Genomic DNA, 16,130 nt, shown 5'->3' with positions numbered 1-16,130 from the left:
CTCTGGGGGGATGCTCTCGCGACGATATCCCGCTGCCAGCACGCGTTCACTTCATTAAACTACTGCTACAAATTTGTCACGACTTAAAAAGTACAAAAATACAATTGCATCTCTGAAGGGTATTTTATACCTACCAAGATCATCCAAGCACTGAAGACCAGACAGCTCTTTAGCCTTCAGAAAAATAATGCACAAGGCAGAAATGGGATTGAGAAAATTTTGCCAATATATCTAAGCGCATATTCAGAGTCTCCCAGCACTTCCAGTACAATTACCAAGACGCATGTATCCATCAGCCCAGCTCGGGTACGAATGCTGACAGCACAGTGTTAGGGTATTAGCAACGTGTGCAAGATCCAATACTAGCACAAATTTAGTAGTTTAATAATCTGGAGGAGCTATCTTCCTGGAATTTTAATCTCATACCAAGAAAAAAAGACCAAGGCTCTTAGCTATTAATCTACTCACATATTTAGGGCAATCCACCTCTACTGATTAAAAAAAGCGAGACAACAAATGCACATTAAGTCTTTCCCTTTTCTTCCAAAGAAGCAGGCCGTGCAGCTGGGCTGTATTTGCTGGGCCAACCCGGGTGCTCATTAAAAAGCCCAAAAAGCACTAAAAAGTGGTCAAACCCATCCTAACTTCAAGCCATTTCACTGGGACTTTCCTAAGCTGTACCGCGGCAGAGATGCACAGCCCGGTGCTGCCTGGGCAAGTCTGTGCTGGACCCCATGACAGAGTCAGTACGAGTCATCGATGCCCATGCCATCCCCTCTCCCGAAAAAGGGGAGTTTAAGGTGACCTCCAGATGGAGCTGCTGAACAATTCAGCTCTACCAGCAGCTCCCGGTGAGCACTGGCAGCAGTGCCATCTTCTACCTTGCAGAGAAAGCCTAGGAGACACTAAAGAAGGTTACAGCTTTTGCTTTAATGGCTGGGGCTTGGTTGGCTGCTCCTCACACTGAGCAGAAGACACAAACCAGCCCCTGCTTCATACCAAAGCACAGCTCCCCCCGACCCCTTAAGAGGAAAAAAAAAAAAAAAATTTAGAAATGAAGAATAAATCAGTGTTTCCCCACATTGTTTAGCTGAGGACTGTTTAACACAGGAGCTGGGAGATGGAGCAGTCTGGTGCTGTACATTGCCTCTTTGGAGAGGATCCGACCAGCGGCACGTCCCCGGGGCAGGGGGGGTCCTTGCAGCACCAACACCAGCACAGCCCAGACAGGCCACCGGTGCTTGCGAGGGTTCACGGGCAGCCAGTCCCGGAGCTCATGGGACATGACCTAGCCCGGTGGCCACTTCAGTACATGGCCTCGTTGTCTCCCACCATGGTGAAGGGGACACCGTAGGTGCTCTTCTTGCTCCGCTTGCTCTTCTTGCTCCAGACCAGCAGCGTGCTGGCGCTCTTGCTGTTCATCAGGCTCTTTCGGCTGTTCTCCTTGTTGCTTTTCAGCATCCCGCTGCCTGAGGACATTGCTGCTGCCTTCTTGTCTGCCTGTTTGGGAAGGGGAGTGGAGAGGGGAGTGAAGCCAGGGCAGCACCAGGGCTGCAAATGTGGTGCCTTGGCTTCAGCCCTGCACCCCCAGCCCGTGAGCAGAACTCCGGAGAACCTCTGCCCACCATGGAGCTGCCTGCTTCGGTGCCTGACTTGAGGCTGAGAGGGAAAGAGCAGATTCTTCCATCCCTGGAAACCCTGCTTCACATTTGCTAAGCCGGCTGCAAACAAACCTGCTGTGCCGGAGACAGCGCAGAGCCTTGCTGAAGCAGACCAAAGCTGATCTCTCCCCTCCCAGAGCTGCAGTGAATTACTGGGACGTGACTTACGGCTTTTGGTCCCTCTGAGCCCTGCAGGGTTATCACACCGATCTCCACTCCCTCCTCCCCAGTGCTCTTCAGCAGATGCACCACCTCAGCGTGCTTGGACCACTTGCAGTCCTTGCCGTTCACCGAAATGATGTAGTCTCCCTCCTTCAGCCCAGCTTCCTGTGGGGGAAGAAAGAAGATGCACATGTTTGAGCTCATGGATGCTGCTGCACAAAGTCTGCTCAGTGTGCACCCCACCCCGCAGGTCCCAGTCCTGTGGAGAAATGTGCCACAAGGAAGGCTGGGGTCCAACCTCCACCTACAGCACAAGACAGCCAATACCTTCATCATCCTAAAGATCTTACATCTGCTTTGCAGTGTGCACGCAAAAGTGGGACGGTCTACAGACTAAGGATCTCTTTTTACAGCTGTTGGAGTCGGTCGTGCTTGACATCCAGCATGCTGTAAATTCTCAGCCCCGTGACTTTTGGCAGCCTTGCAATAAGTGCATCCAGCTCTGATTCTTCGATAGTTAAATGCTGCAGGTCTCCAGATGATTAAAAAAAAAAAAATATCTCCTGCAAGCCTAGATCCTTGAGAAAATGGGGCAGGCTCAGCAAGGTCCTATGCACGCCCTTCGTTCATCAAGGCATCAACAAGGCTCTTGATATGCTTGAAGGAAAGCACGTGCCAGCCTGGGTTGGTGGGGACAGCATCAGAACTAGGAGCAACCCAGCCAGGACACGCCAGGCCAGCTGCAATGGAGGTTTAGAAATTTGCCCGAAGAGGGACACCCACGTTTTGGTGTCTATCTGGAGACCAATCCCACCACAGCTGAGTGCAAGGACTGTTAGTAGCCCAGGGGACACAACTGTGGTCCAGAAATGGTCTTTGAGAAGATTTTAATCTCCAAAAAAGGGCTCAATCCTGCTGCTAAGGAGTGTGTTGTTACAGGGGTGCTGGGCTCTGGATGGCAGGGTTAATGCTGAGCCTTGCTGAGGCAGGAGGAAGATTTTTTTGGGCATCCCACCAGGATGCTCCAGCAAGCTTCTGCTGGAAAACAAAGCTGCCCCTGATACATCAGAAAGCCCATACAGTGAGTTTTCACTGAGATAACTGGCATTGCAGACTTGCCATCTTGTTCCATTCACTGTCACATCCCAAAATGGGAGAGAAAGGAGCTGGGAGCTTGCCAAAGAGAAGCTGCCAGCAGTTGAAAACTGTGCTAACTTCCGTATTTTTCCTTAGCTGCCTCCTAAAAAAAATCTACAGTCTCTCATGACACCCATCTGCAAGCCCCAGGCTGAGATCTGGCAGGGCTGAGCCTCCACCTGAGCACACCAATGCAGTCACCAAGTCATACAACTGAGTGTTAAGACCTAAAACCAGCCGGTACCCCACGAGGCAATCCCTGCCACCCCGTTTCCAGCACCCCCACGGGGACAGCAAAGGCCAGGGGTACTCACGGCAGCGCAGCCCCCTGGGATGACACCGGCGATGAGGACGGGAGAGTCTCCTCGCAGCGTGAACCCAAAGCCATTCTCTCCTCTCATCAGGTGGACTCTCCGGGCTGGGTACCACTTGTTTTTGGCCGAGAAAACTGAGAGGGGCCCCTGGGGTAAGGGCGAAACACGGAAAGCACCTTTCGGTGCAAGAACAGCTCCCTGTGGACGTGCAACCTTGCAAAACATCCACTGATGCAGAGGAGGCAGAGCAAGAAAGCCCATCTTTTGCATTTCTTGAAGGATGCAGTTTTGAGCCTGCCTGGTGTTTTATCCTGCCTGCATGCCCAAAAACGCAGATTTGTGCACGATAAAGCTATAGGTGCTTAAAAGCCCGTGTCAGACATTGGCTTTATGAGGAGCAGCAGCAGCCTCATGTGGATTGGGAAGGACCTTGGGAGGTCTCTGGTCCAACCCTCTGCCCAGAGCTTAGGTCGGGACGGCCTCCCGGCACTGCCCTGCTCCTGCAAGGCAGAAGGAGGAGGTCTCGGCACCCTGGCATCAGTTTAGACACTACAGTCGTGGAGCAAACAAACCAGAAAGCTCTGGTGGCCAGAGCTGGCTCCTTTAATTCCCCCCTTCAGGAAATAAAAGCCATTGCCCAAGGAGAGACGACGGGTGAAAAAGCCAGGTTTTTCACAGCAGTCTGGCTCTGGGGGATGCAGCCTGGCTGGGGTGGTCCAGCAGCAGGGTGCAAGGCAGTGGGACGGGTCAGATCCCTCCCAAATCCTTCCTATTTTCCTGTCTTTTTTGTACTTTTCTATTCCCACAGGAGCAGGATATACCTGCCTGCCCTGGGGCTGTTCAAAAGCAGAGATGCCCAACCTCTCCCTAGGGTGCTACACAGCGCTTGGGGTGCCTGGGGGACAGGAACTGCTCCCAGGACCCTGTAAGCCTAAGGAGGGTAGGGATAAAGGTCTGGTGGGATTTTCCTAGTGCCTTACAGCTGGCACCATCCTGCCCTGCTCCCCCAAAAAGCTGCCACTAAAGGGTCTCTTTGGTCCTCAGGTAAAGCCCCGCCAAAATGCCTGTGCCCGTGCTCAGGAGAAGTTTTGCGACCTGTTTAGGTCTTCCAGAGGCAGATCCGTGCTCTCCTGCACAGGTCCCTGCCTGTGAGGGGGAGGCTCATCCTCCTTGGAAAGCCGCCCGTGAGCACAGCGGCTGCACCGGGAGAGGGAGAAGAGGCTGCGGGGAGGAAGAAAACCAGACAAGCAGAGCATGCAAGGGAGGAGGAGGAGGAGATGTCTGCTCCCTTGGGACAATCTCCATCCCGTAGCTGTACGTACCAGCCTGTGGAAGAGGTCGGTCACCTTCACCTGGGAGAAGTTGGGGGATTTTATCTCTGGTTTCTGGTGTGTTTTGGCTAATGGTAGGGAGAGAAAAGCACATACACTGGGGTCAGGTAGTTGTGGCAGCTGCTGCCTCTACATCGTGCTCCCCGAGAAGGGATGGTGTGACCCATAAGAGCTGGGACCGGCTCAGGCAGCTGCTAGACATGCAGCCTGGAGCCCCCACTCCCACCCGTGATGCTCCATCGCCGTGCAGGGAGCTCTGGTTCACAGCGACATGCCACAAACTTACCATGGAGTTTGCCCACCCCATGCAACCTGCCACAACTCCCCTCCCCAGCTGCACCCCCAAAAAAACACTTACGGTGAATGTCTGGAGCATCTCCTGTTTCAAAGAAGTCCTCTTCGTGGTCGATTTCTGAGTATTTGCTCAGCGAACGTTTGTGGGCAAAGGAGAGGACCTCCTGGAGGATATCCATCTTCCGCAGGATCTTGCACAAGCCGTGGATCCTCATGGCTTCCTCGTGCTTCATGATGGCTTTCTTCAGATGAGCTTTGCCTGCAAGGGAGCAGAGAGATTGCAGCCCAAGCGGAGCAGCCCCGCCGCCGCTGCCGTTCCCTCTCCGCTCGCTCAGCTGCCCACGGATGACAGCAGCCTCCGCGGCTGTGTCACCCGACGTGACTCAGGGACAGCCCAGTCACGTTCACAGCCTGCCAGGCGTTCAACGTGCGCTAAATGGGGTAGGTCCCAGCCGTCAGCTTGAGCCCCTGATGCAGGGCTGGGAAGGGACCTTGAAGGGTGACCTACTTCACTCCCCCGGTGCCGGAGCTGGCAGATGTTCCCAAAAACCGCCGGCGAAGGAGCTGCCACCACATTGCGCTGCCCCTGAAGTCCCTCTGAATGCTTAACCTCAATCTCCTCTGCAAATCCACTTCTCTCCATCGCCTTGCATCCCAAGGGAGGGACACAGAGGACAATCAAGCCCCATCCTCCTGGTGACAGCCTTTCAGTTTCGGGAAGATGCAACATGTCTCCTTCTTTTCTAGGCTCAGCAAAGCCTCCTCCCTGCCCTGCAGGTCCTGCTTCCCACCCTCTTAGGCATCTGCTCTTGCTTTGCTCCTCTCAACTTGCCTTCAACTTGTTTCCGCCCTGGTGAAAACAGGGTGGCCAAAAAACGGCCAGAAGAGATGAAATCATGATGACCCGTGGGTATCAATGCAAACATCTCCTTTGCGAGAGACTGCAACCAAGATACCCGTATCCAACGCTAAACTACTGAAAAAGATATATATATACACACACACACATCATAGAAACACGTGTGCCTGTAGCATTTCCAGTTTTAGGACACACGGTGGCAACATAATGCAGGGAGATGATTGGGATTTGCTCCAGACTTATGAGGACCACAGCCAGTGGCCTGTAGACCTCCGCTCTCCCTTGCGAGAAGTTGCAATCGAGGAAATATTTTGAGGCCGGATGGAAATCAGAGAGGAAGAGTGTCTCCAAAATAATTGTATCAAATGCAGCCAATAATATTTTATCAAAGCACCCACTGTCAACAAGAAAGCAACGAGGTTTTAACAACTATCAAGGACTCCTGCTATTTCTAAGAGATTATGGGGAATAGAGGTTGAGCATGAAAGTTGCGCAAGCTTTTAGCTCCACTCTGTTGAAGATGGTGGAATACACCATGTCTGATAAAACATAATTTTATAAGACTAGGAGACGAGGGGGGAAAAATATCCTTTCAGGGAGATGGTGTTAATGCTGCAGGTTTCTTGTCTCCCTGTAAACCAAAATGAGAGCTGAGGCTGGCATCTGCACGTTCGTTTTTCACCAGCAAATGCTGAACGAAGCCCATTCCCCCCAAGAAGTGCAGGCAGAGCTGGAAGCTGGGTTGATGCAAATGGATAAAGCAGATAATAGCAGCTGAGGGTGTCAGGGTGGTGTTACCATAACGCTCTGGTTTTTGGGGTTCATTCAAGGAGCCTCCTCATACACATCCTCCGCCTCCCATCCCCAGCAGTGAAATTCGGCCAAGCAACCGGGAGGACTTTGCTGGGGCTGGTGACATGACAAACTCATTCCTGGTGGGACTTGTCTCCTTTCACACATGTGCAATGATGAGAAAGTTCATCAGGAGGCAGTTTGTGGGGGGAGGCAAACAGGAGACGATACCTCAAAATCAGGGCACTGAGCTTGCTCTCGTTGCAGCCTAGTTGGGGAGGGGCTGCCAAAACACAACTTCAGCTGAATAAGCAATGCTCTGTTTTTCCCCTGAAGCTGAAAATCCACATGGGAGGAAGCTCTCGTCTCCCAAGCCTTTTGATGCAGATAAAAAAGCTACCCCCTGGCATCTGCTGTGTTTTCTTGTCATCAAGCCAAGCCAGCAGTAAGCCCAAGCCAAGGACTTTCCAGGATCTCTGTGTCCCTACAGATTTCTCCGTGCTGCATTGGGCAACATTACCTGGCTCAAGACACCTCGGTGCCCAAGGTTTTACTGTCAAACTTGGCCAGACAGGTTGATGCAAGCACCATGAGATGGTCGTCGGCACCCTAAGAGGGAACCGTGATGCTTTTCTGCCTTCCCAGGAATGACTCTTTCCAAAGAAAACCCTGGAAAAGGTGTCTTTGCATGGAGAGACCCCCTTAACAGCTCATCACACGCCTTCACAGAGACCATGTCTACCTTATCTACAGATAAGGTTACGACGGGGCTCACTGCCTGTGCATCGAGGTTTCATGGCAAGAACTGGGGGCTTTGCACCCATAGATGTGCTTACCCAGCTTCCTCCTCTCCTCAGGGTCCTGCAGCACGATGCGGAGAGATGGTCCCTCTGGCATGGTGACGTGGAACTGGATAAAAGCCTTCTCCTGCTCTGGCAATTCAGCATCAGATGCCACTGTGTGAAACAAATGGGTGGGGATGGGCTTAGAGAGAAGTCAGGGTGCTACTCAGCCACCCAGACCTCCATGGTGGTGGGGACAAGGGGACCAGGAAGCCACATCCACATTCATGTGGCCCAAATAACTTCAGCACCAGCTTTCTTTCACCCAGCCACAGCCTGCAACGACCAAGACATCACTGATGGGGAGAGGGATGAGTTACCACATTCAATGTTGCACCAGGCTTTGAAGCTAAGTGTAGGATGTGTCTTGTGCACAACATAGTCATAGAATCATACAATCATTTAGGTTGGAAAAGACCTTTAAGATCAGAGTCCAACTGTAAAATTAACCCTGCCAAGTCCCACTAAACCATGTCCCTAAGCACCACATCTACAAGTCTTTTAAATATCTCCAAGGGATGGTGACTCAACCACTTCCCTGGGCAGCCTGTTCCAATGCTTGACAATCCTTTCAGTGAAGAAATTTTTCCCAATATCTAACCTGAACCTCCCCTGGCACAACTTCAGGCTGTTTCTTCTTGTTCTATCACTTGTTACTTGGGAGAAGAGCCCAATACCCACCTCACCACAGCCTCCTTTCAAGTAGTTGTAAAGAGCAATGAAGTCTCCCCTCAGCCTCCTCTTTCCCAGACTGAACAACCCCAGTTCCCTCAGCCACTTCTCATTGCTTGTGCTCCAGACCCTTCAGCAGCTTCATTGCTCTTTTTGGACATGCTCCAGCACCTCAACGTCCTTCTTGTAGTGAAGGGCCCAAAACTGAACACAGGATTCGAGATGCAGCCTCACCAGTGCTGAGGATAGAGGGGTGATAACTGGTTTTTTCCCACCTAGAGGTTAGCAACACAGACCCATGCTGGACAACAACAGCACAAGAGCAGGGCAGATGAAAGTGTAGTTTGGGACCTGAGCCCTCCTTGCTGTGCCGGGGACCCCTGCATGAACAGAGAGCTTGCAGTGCAACCAATGTACTCCTTCAATGGAGAAACTGAGATGGATAGAGCTTGCACAGGCACTCCAAGCACTGTGCTGGGCTCTGTAGGCATGATTTTTACACCCTTCTTTCCAGCCAAAGCTGTTCCTAATCCTTCTTTGGTTCACAGGGAGCTCAGGGTTGGATGGCAGCCTCCTTGCCTGGGCACAGGGTGCGCTAGGAAGGAACCCAGAGGGCTCCAGGGAGCCTTCTGGACTTGCTGGTCTGAACGTCAGGAGATCTCAAAGCCTGGTGAGCATCCCCAGCATTGGCACCCCAGCAGGCTGGGAACTGGCAGCTCCAGGGCTGGCTGTCCCCATGCCAGCATCCTTGAGGGATTAAACTGCAGTGTAAAGAGTTTATTGCCAGCTGGTTACGGGAGCAAAAGATTTGCTATTCTGAACGAGGGGGTCAAGGTACGTTTGGAGAGGCAGCAAGCAAGCATGTGAGATCTCAAGAGCATGCTCTGGATGGAGCAAAAAATATCCACAAACATCTGTATTAGGCAACTTCTGCTGAGTTCTCCATGGGACAGCAATGTGCCCTGCTGACCAAGAGGGCCAATGGTCTCCTGGGGTGCATTAAGGAGAATGTGACCAGCAGCTCGAGAGAGGTTATCTTCCCCCTCTACTCTGTGCTGGTGAGGCCTCATCTGGAGCCCTGTGTCCAGTTCTGGGCTCCCCAGTTCAAGAGAGACAGAGAACTTCTGGAGCGAGTCCAACGGAGGGCTACGAGGATGATTAAGGGACTGGAACATCCCTCGTATGAGGAAAGGCTGGGAGACCTGGGGCTGTTTAGTCTGGAGAAGAGAAGGCTGAGGGGGGACCTTATCAATGTCTACAGATATCTGCATGGTGGCTGTCAGGAGGATGGAGCCAGTCTCTTTTCAGTGGTGCCCAGTGACAGGACGAGGGGCAATGGGCACAAACTGCAGCACAGGAAGTTCCACCTCACCATGAGGAAAAACTTCGTTACTGTGAGGGTAACAGCACTGGAACAGGCTGTCCAGAGAGGTTGTGGAGTCTCCTCCTCTGGAGACCTTCCAAACCCGACTGGACGCGTCCCTGTGCAACCTGCCCTGGGTGATCCTGCCTTGGCAGGGGGGTTGGACCAGATGATCTTCAGAGGTGCCTTCCAACCCCTACCATTCTGTGATTCTGTGATTTGTGTTTCTCTCGGCATCTAAGGTTACTAAGACAGGCAAACAGCCTCAAAATTTTAGGGGAAAGGTTTGCCCTGTCCTTTGTAACCCCATGCAAACCTGGCCCCATCACCATCCTCTGTCGTTTCTGTGTTTAAGCTGCTTCAGCCCCACGGCACCCCACTCTCTCCTGTCTCTGCCCCCGCAGCTCTCCTCGCTCAATCCTGCTTCTGAAACGCCCACGCGGCACAAGCCCGGCAGCAAGATTTTAGGCAGGCTCTGGAGCGGGGGAGGATGCTGGCACAGTCTGGCAACCATCACCATCACGGCTCTGCTTTCAGCAGCCATCCCCCAAGAAGTCCTGCAGCCTATCCTCAGCCACCCCACCAAGGGATGGGTCGGCACCATAGGTCACAGCGTGCATTGCCTGCCCGCCCCCAAATCCTCTGCCTGACCTGAAATTGCTTGCATGGGTGTCGGTGACGGCGCAGATGGAGACCACAGGTTGCATCCCACGTCCACGCTCCAGCTGGCCGCCCGGAGCCACATAGCTCCGGCACAGCCACGCGTACCCAGCTGCCAGCACCTCACTACCCTGGGATGCCCAGAGCAGCTGGTCACAAGGCTGGCAAATTCGAGTAGCCCAGACCAGTTTGTCCAGGGATATTCTGCAGGTTTTTGGGTTTATTTTTATTTTTTGAAGCCCCCACCTGGCCCGCCACATAGACCGGGGTGCCTCTGGAGGATGCCTGGCTGAGGACACCACACATGTGTGGTCGGCAGGCAGCTGACCCCCCCATTTACCCACCCAACCCCAAAGGGAGAGCAGGTGATATCCCTAGAGCACCTTTCTGCTCACCTTCTTGGAAGGACTTTGCAAACCAGAAATATGGGGGAAATCTGCCCTGCAGATGAATCACTGAGTCAATAAGTGAGATCAACAGCTCAGAGCATCCCCAAAACTTTGCGTTTTGTATCCATCTGCTCTGTGCATATCTCCCTTCACCTTTTTTTGCATTCCATCCCAAACACCAGGCCACTTCGTGGTGCCAGCACTTGGCTGAGCAGACAGCTCCCGCCAAGCTACAACACTCACCGGGGCAGTCACAGAGAGCAATGGCAGCGAAGTAGTGGGAGAGGGCTTTGAAATGCTCCGACTTAACGTGGACCATGGTGGTCCAAGAGAAGGGAACGTAATCCTTCACGTGGGCCTGGGTCATCGTCTGGTGCACCAGCGAGTAGACGTCTTCCACCTGTGAGGTGTCAAGAGACAAGCTGCTAAGCCATGGGTTGGGATGTTGGACATCCATCAGGAGACAGTGAGCGCAGGCATGGGTGTCGGTGACACCCTCTCCTGGGGGGTTCTGCCGACCGGAGAAGGAGCCTCTCCAGTGGTGACAGCCCCATCAAGTCCTCTCCTCCCCAAGGTGCTCACCCTTGCCGCCTCCTGCGCAAGCTGCAGCCGGGCGAGGAAGTCGTGCTGAGTGCACAGCAAGGTCATCTTCTCGAAAACGCACTCCTGGACCTGGGCAACCATCAATCGCACCAGCATGTTCAAGGAGGCGGCGCTCATATCCAGGCTGGGAGCATTGGAGAAATTTTCCTTCAAGTAGTTAAAGGCACCTAAGAGAGGGAGAAGTTCCTGGTAGCAGCCAGGCTTGTAAGCAGGAGGGTCAGGCTTTTGAAGCATGAAGGTTTCCCCACCAGCACCACAGGTGGAGAAGAGCCACCAACCTAACTCCCACATCAAACATCTCACAATTACTGGTGGTTAAAAAGGTCGGGGGTCCCCCCCTTGCGATCTAAACCATCCTTGTGCTCACAGCTTTCTTCTCCAAAGCCCTGGGTGATCACAGTCCCAGAGTCCCTTTTTTCCCATATGCTTGCAGACGGATCAGCATCTCTCCTCTCCCTAGCTGGGACATGTCCCAGCTCTCCTCTCCCTAGCTGATGTACCCACTTTGGGTGGCTGTTGGGTCATCAGAGATGCTGATGTACCCACTTGGGTGGCTGTTGGGTCATCCCAGCTCTCAATAACCCACAGAAGCAGCATGGTGCCAGTTCACGTTTGGTTCATAGTCCCTTAGAGATGCCCTGTGCCCATCCCTCTTTGCACCATTGCTCTCTCCCCTTCTTGCACTCATGAGGATTACTCCCACCCCGTGGAAATGCTGCCTGCATGGCCATGGGGAGCCAAGGAACGGGGGAACCCACGTACCGGCTGCCTTCTGAAAGGCATCGATAGCCTGGTTGAGCCCCGGCAGGGATGCGCGGTCCTGCCGCGCTCCGATCTGGGTGTGCAGGGCTCCGATGTTGAAGAGCACGCTGCCCTTCTCGAAGGCCAGCGCTCGCTGGTGCGACGGGACCCCCGTCAGGGAGTCATACCTGAGGAAGGGAAGAGTCAATGGCTGCCCATCCCCAGGTCCTTGCCCATGGATGCTGGAGGAGCCTTGAGGATTTTCAGCGCTCTGCATGGGCTCACAGCCGCCGTTCCCATCATGGCTCATCCCCGTAGGGCACATGCTTTCCTCTGTCTCCCCTAATTAACCCATTCAGGGCAACAGCAAACCCAGCTCCCCGCATCCACCAGCCCCGGCCTTGCTGCCGAGGCAGTGATCCCACCGCGGAGGATTGGCCCCAGCTCCCTCCCCAGTCGTGATGCCCAGGGCAGGTGTTGGGGAAAGCTGCACCAACCAGTGGAAGAAGACACCCAGGCTTTTGGTGGGAGGGAAGAAACGGCTGTCGAGGAAGTAAAGCTGGTTGTAATACTCCATCAAGAGCTCGAGCCCGGCTTCATTGCGGCTCGGGGTGCGCATCGCCTGCGGGGACGGGAAAGGAGACAGGTGGGTGGGAAGAGAGAGGGAAAATGGGAAGGAAACGTTGGATTTACAGAGCTGCACGTGCTGGCCAGCCCAGGGGGAAGAAACTCCGCCTGAGTTATTAGATCAATAGGATTAGATCAACAGCGGACGAGAGGCTGCGCAGCAGTGGGAGTTTCCGTGATGTCATTTTGCAAAGGGGCAGACAATAGCTGTGGGGAAAGGTAAGTCAATATTATGTTCTTTCGCTGACAAAGGCAGATAATGCGTGCCTAAACCGGGCTGGGTTTTTTTATCTTTTTTTTTTTTTTCCTTTTTTTTTTTAAGACAGAAACTCATGCAAAGTCTGCTGAAATAAATGCTAGGGAAGAAATAGGATTTTCTGCTCTTAATAAAAAAGCCCTTGAGCTTTTGACCTGACACAGGGAGGAGGGTCAGAGCTCTCCTAACGCCTAGCTTTAACCACGGGGCTTTTCCCAGCTTCTGTACTTTGCTTGCAGGGCTCCTCTCCTACAGCCTGAAGAGCAGGATCAGGCCCTTCACCAGGGCTTGAGCAACCCTCTTTCCTTCCACTCTCCCAGATCAAAGCTTCATGGCAAGGCAAAACTTGAAGTTACTTATGAGAGCTGTTTCATAGGAGAGGAGAAAATTCACCTTTATACTACCTCTTCTCCAAGCGCTAGCTGGAGAGAGAGCAGTCACTTAGCCTTGCCGGAGGTGAACTAATATTCATAAGACAGTAATGGATTGCATTATAACTTTTATTGCTGTTGAATTCTAGATTAGCAGGGTGTTAAAGGACGGGGAAAGAAAACAATTACTTGAATGGTCTGTAATATTGCGTAACCTATGAACTGAAGCTGAGGTGCTCTAGCATGGGAATCCCGCACTCTAAGACACAAGGATAAATGCGCAGTTTGAAAAGAGGCTGAGGGGACTCCAGAGCAAACTATGGCGCTTCCAAGGAGCATTTCTGGACAAGTCAAAGCAAGATTTTGCAACTCAAGGGACACCAACCTGCCGTAGCTCCATGAACTCTTTGATTTCCTTTTCAAACAAGATGCCCTCCTCTCCATAGTGTTCACTGATGAAATCCTGGATGGGGAAACAAGAGAAAATAAAATCCTGAGTTGCCCTTGGAAATAGATATTCAAGGGTGATTTTTGGGTGAGCAAGGAAACCTGTGCCAGGGAAAGCCATCTCCTCCCCTGCCTGGATCTTGCTCTCCAGCATCTCCAGACCCTCATCTCCCACTTCCCCATGTTTTAAGTCCAGCTCCTTCCCATAAATCTACTTTTTTGCAACTGTTCCAAAACAGAAGATGTTTTGCAGTTGCTGCACCATCTCCTTTATAGCACCCAACCCTCTCCTCCATCGTCTTACATCGCATCGAGCGTGCAAAACCCTGATGCTCACCTTCAGCGGTACCAGCAAATCCAGCTCCTTTGTCTCCTTCAGGCCCAAAGGGATCATGGGGACGCTGATGGACTCGCTGGAAGAAGACAGCAACTTATTTGGTGGTTGGTTTAAAAGCCTTGGAGAGACCCTGTGTGTTGGGGACTAAAATGAAGCAGGTCATTGCCCTGGGCTTGTGCTGCTCCAATTAAAGGTAAAGCTGGGAGAGGACCCGACTCCGCACAACAGAAGGATGTTCTTCCCAACATGATGCCTGGAACAGCAGTACAAGCGGAGAGGTGCACAGAAAATAACCTGAAACCATCACTCTAGCTTCTGCTTCTCTATCTGTAACAAGTACAAGAGCAACAAAATAGGCTCCAGTAATGAAGCTGCTTTAATTACCAGCCCTTGGGAACTGGGTGTGATGTGAGCACAGGTCACGGATTCACCCGCTCTGACGTGCTAATCTGGTCTTTGGAGCTGATAAGGACTTGCTCGGGCTGCAGCCCCGCACCTGATATTGAAATTTTCTACCTCTATTAAAAGCAGTTGTCTAATAATAGCTCTTATCACAGATATATCTTATCGATATTGTAAAACGCTGAAGATGACGACAACTCTGGGAACACCCAGACAGGGAGTGGTTTTGTGTTTCAACATTGAAACAGGGCAGTTTTTTAAAACTGCACTGAGGAAGAAGTGCTGAAGGATGACAGCCAGGTAGGACCATCTTTTGAGGGGTTTAGTGGCTTTTTTGATTTTCTGCTGCCGAGAAGAAGTAAAGAAATGGTCTGTACCAGTTTCAGAACCTGAAGCACACAGAAAATTACAGCGTTGCTGCTCTGCAAAGAGCCCCAAAGCTGGACCCATCGTTCAGCTCCTGTATCCAGAGATGGGGAACAGGAACATGTGGTGGGACCCGCAGCTCACGTCGGCTCCACAAAAGCTTTCCCCAATCCCCTCGGGGATGCCCCTAACCTTGGCACCGAGGCACATTGCCACATGCCCAGACCCTTGGCCTTCCAGGGGACTGGTTTAAAGAGATGAGAAGAGTTGGGCAGAGTGAGAAATGGGAAGTGGGTTGGACAGGACCAAGCCCTCGCCAGCCCAGGTTTGCAAAACAGCCCCCTCTCGTTACCTCCAGAAACCACTGATAACTGATTATCTCACCACTCATTAGCTCAGGGAGGAAAAGAGACAAAGAAAGTTGCAAAAACCTGGGGAGCAAGGCAGGAAGGTTGCACCCACATTTTCATCTCTTCATACTGAACAAACAGCTTCGAGAGATATAATTAGGGCAGAAAAGCCAATATTGCTCCTTCCCTTGTTAGGAATCTTGTTAGATTTCCTCTTGAATCCAATGCCCAGCGCAAACAAAGGGGCTTTCATTCAGCCTGGGCAGGGTTTTGCTGCTGTTTTCTTTTTAAACCGGGTCAAAAAAGTAGCAGATTGGAAAAGCCAAGCATCCCTGATTGGGAAGAGCTTGGGGCCAACGCTTGCAACATAGGAGAGACCTACCCTACTTCTAGCAGAGAAGCACCAACATCCAGGATTACATTCAGACATACATTTGCTCTGGGCGCATCAAACATCCAAGGGTGGTAAAGATATGGGCTCCCTTGTCTTTGTCCCCATAGGAGACCCCGCGACTCTAACACGATCCTGCACCCAGATCATCCTGGCGCTACATTTAATGTCATTGCAGCAACCTGCAGGGTGGAGTCACTGATGCTGTCCTGGTCTCCGTCCCCGGCACAGCAATCCGCCTGCAATGAGGACCATGCATTGGGAAAAGGACACAGGTGGACATAAAGTCATAGAATCATGGAGAAGTTTGGGTTGGAAGGGACCTTTAAAGGGTCATGTAGTCCAACCCCCTGCAATGAGCAGGGACATCTTCAACCAGAGTAAAGGCCATCTCCCCCCCCCCCCCTGCCATGAGCAGGGACATCTTCAACCAGAGCAGGTTGCTCAGAGCCCTGTCCAACCTGACCTGGGATGTTTCCAGGGATGGGGCATCTACCACCTCTCTGGGCAACCTGGGCCAGGGGTTCACCACCCTCATGGTGAAACATTTCTTCCGTATGTCTCATCTAAATCTGCCCTCGCTTAGTTGAAAACTGTTACCCCTTGTCCTAGCGCTACAGGCCTTGGTAAAAAATCTGTCCCCATCTTTCTCATCAGCCCCTCTCAGCCCTGGCAGCTGCAGGAAGGCCTCCCCGGAGCCTTCTCTGCTCCAGGCTGAGCCCCTCCAGCTCTCCCAGCCTGTCCTCCCAGCAGAGCTGTTACA

At 52.4% G+C, this 16,130-nt stretch overlaps 1 protein-coding gene across 1 annotated transcript in view; it reads right to left on the bottom strand.

The window, feature by feature from the left end:
• Window positions 1-1,255: 1,255 nt before the first annotated feature.
• Window positions 1,256-16,130, bottom strand: part of RHPN1 (rhophilin, Rho GTPase binding protein 1) — a gene marked incomplete at its 5' end in the record, with an annotated part of 20,435 nt that continues 5,560 nt past the window's right edge. The window contains 12 exons of the mRNA XM_010295230.1: window positions 1,256-1,500; window positions 1,830-1,988; window positions 3,275-3,421; window positions 4,597-4,673; window positions 4,964-5,158; window positions 7,387-7,506; window positions 10,720-10,876; window positions 11,059-11,246; window positions 11,842-12,008; window positions 12,318-12,442; window positions 13,460-13,537; window positions 13,859-13,934. Of these exons, the coding sequence (XP_010293532.1) occupies window positions 1,306-1,500; window positions 1,830-1,988; window positions 3,275-3,421; window positions 4,597-4,673; window positions 4,964-5,158; window positions 7,387-7,506; window positions 10,720-10,876; window positions 11,059-11,246; window positions 11,842-12,008; window positions 12,318-12,442; window positions 13,460-13,537; window positions 13,859-13,934 (1,684 nt within the window). The remainder of the gene's footprint in view (window positions 1,501-1,829; window positions 1,989-3,274; window positions 3,422-4,596; window positions 4,674-4,963; window positions 5,159-7,386; window positions 7,507-10,719; window positions 10,877-11,058; window positions 11,247-11,841; window positions 12,009-12,317; window positions 12,443-13,459; window positions 13,538-13,858; window positions 13,935-16,130) is intronic.

The sequence above is a fragment of the Phaethon lepturus genome, unplaced genomic scaffold (genome assembly GCF_000687285.1).
Source record: "Phaethon lepturus isolate BGI_N335 unplaced genomic scaffold, ASM68728v1 scaffold10989, whole genome shotgun sequence".
In the NCBI taxonomy this organism is placed as follows: Eukaryota; Metazoa; Chordata; class Aves; order Phaethontiformes; family Phaethontidae; genus Phaethon; species Phaethon lepturus.
The sequence above is the reverse complement of the archived record's forward strand: the minus strand, read 5'-3'. Positions and strand labels throughout refer to the sequence as shown.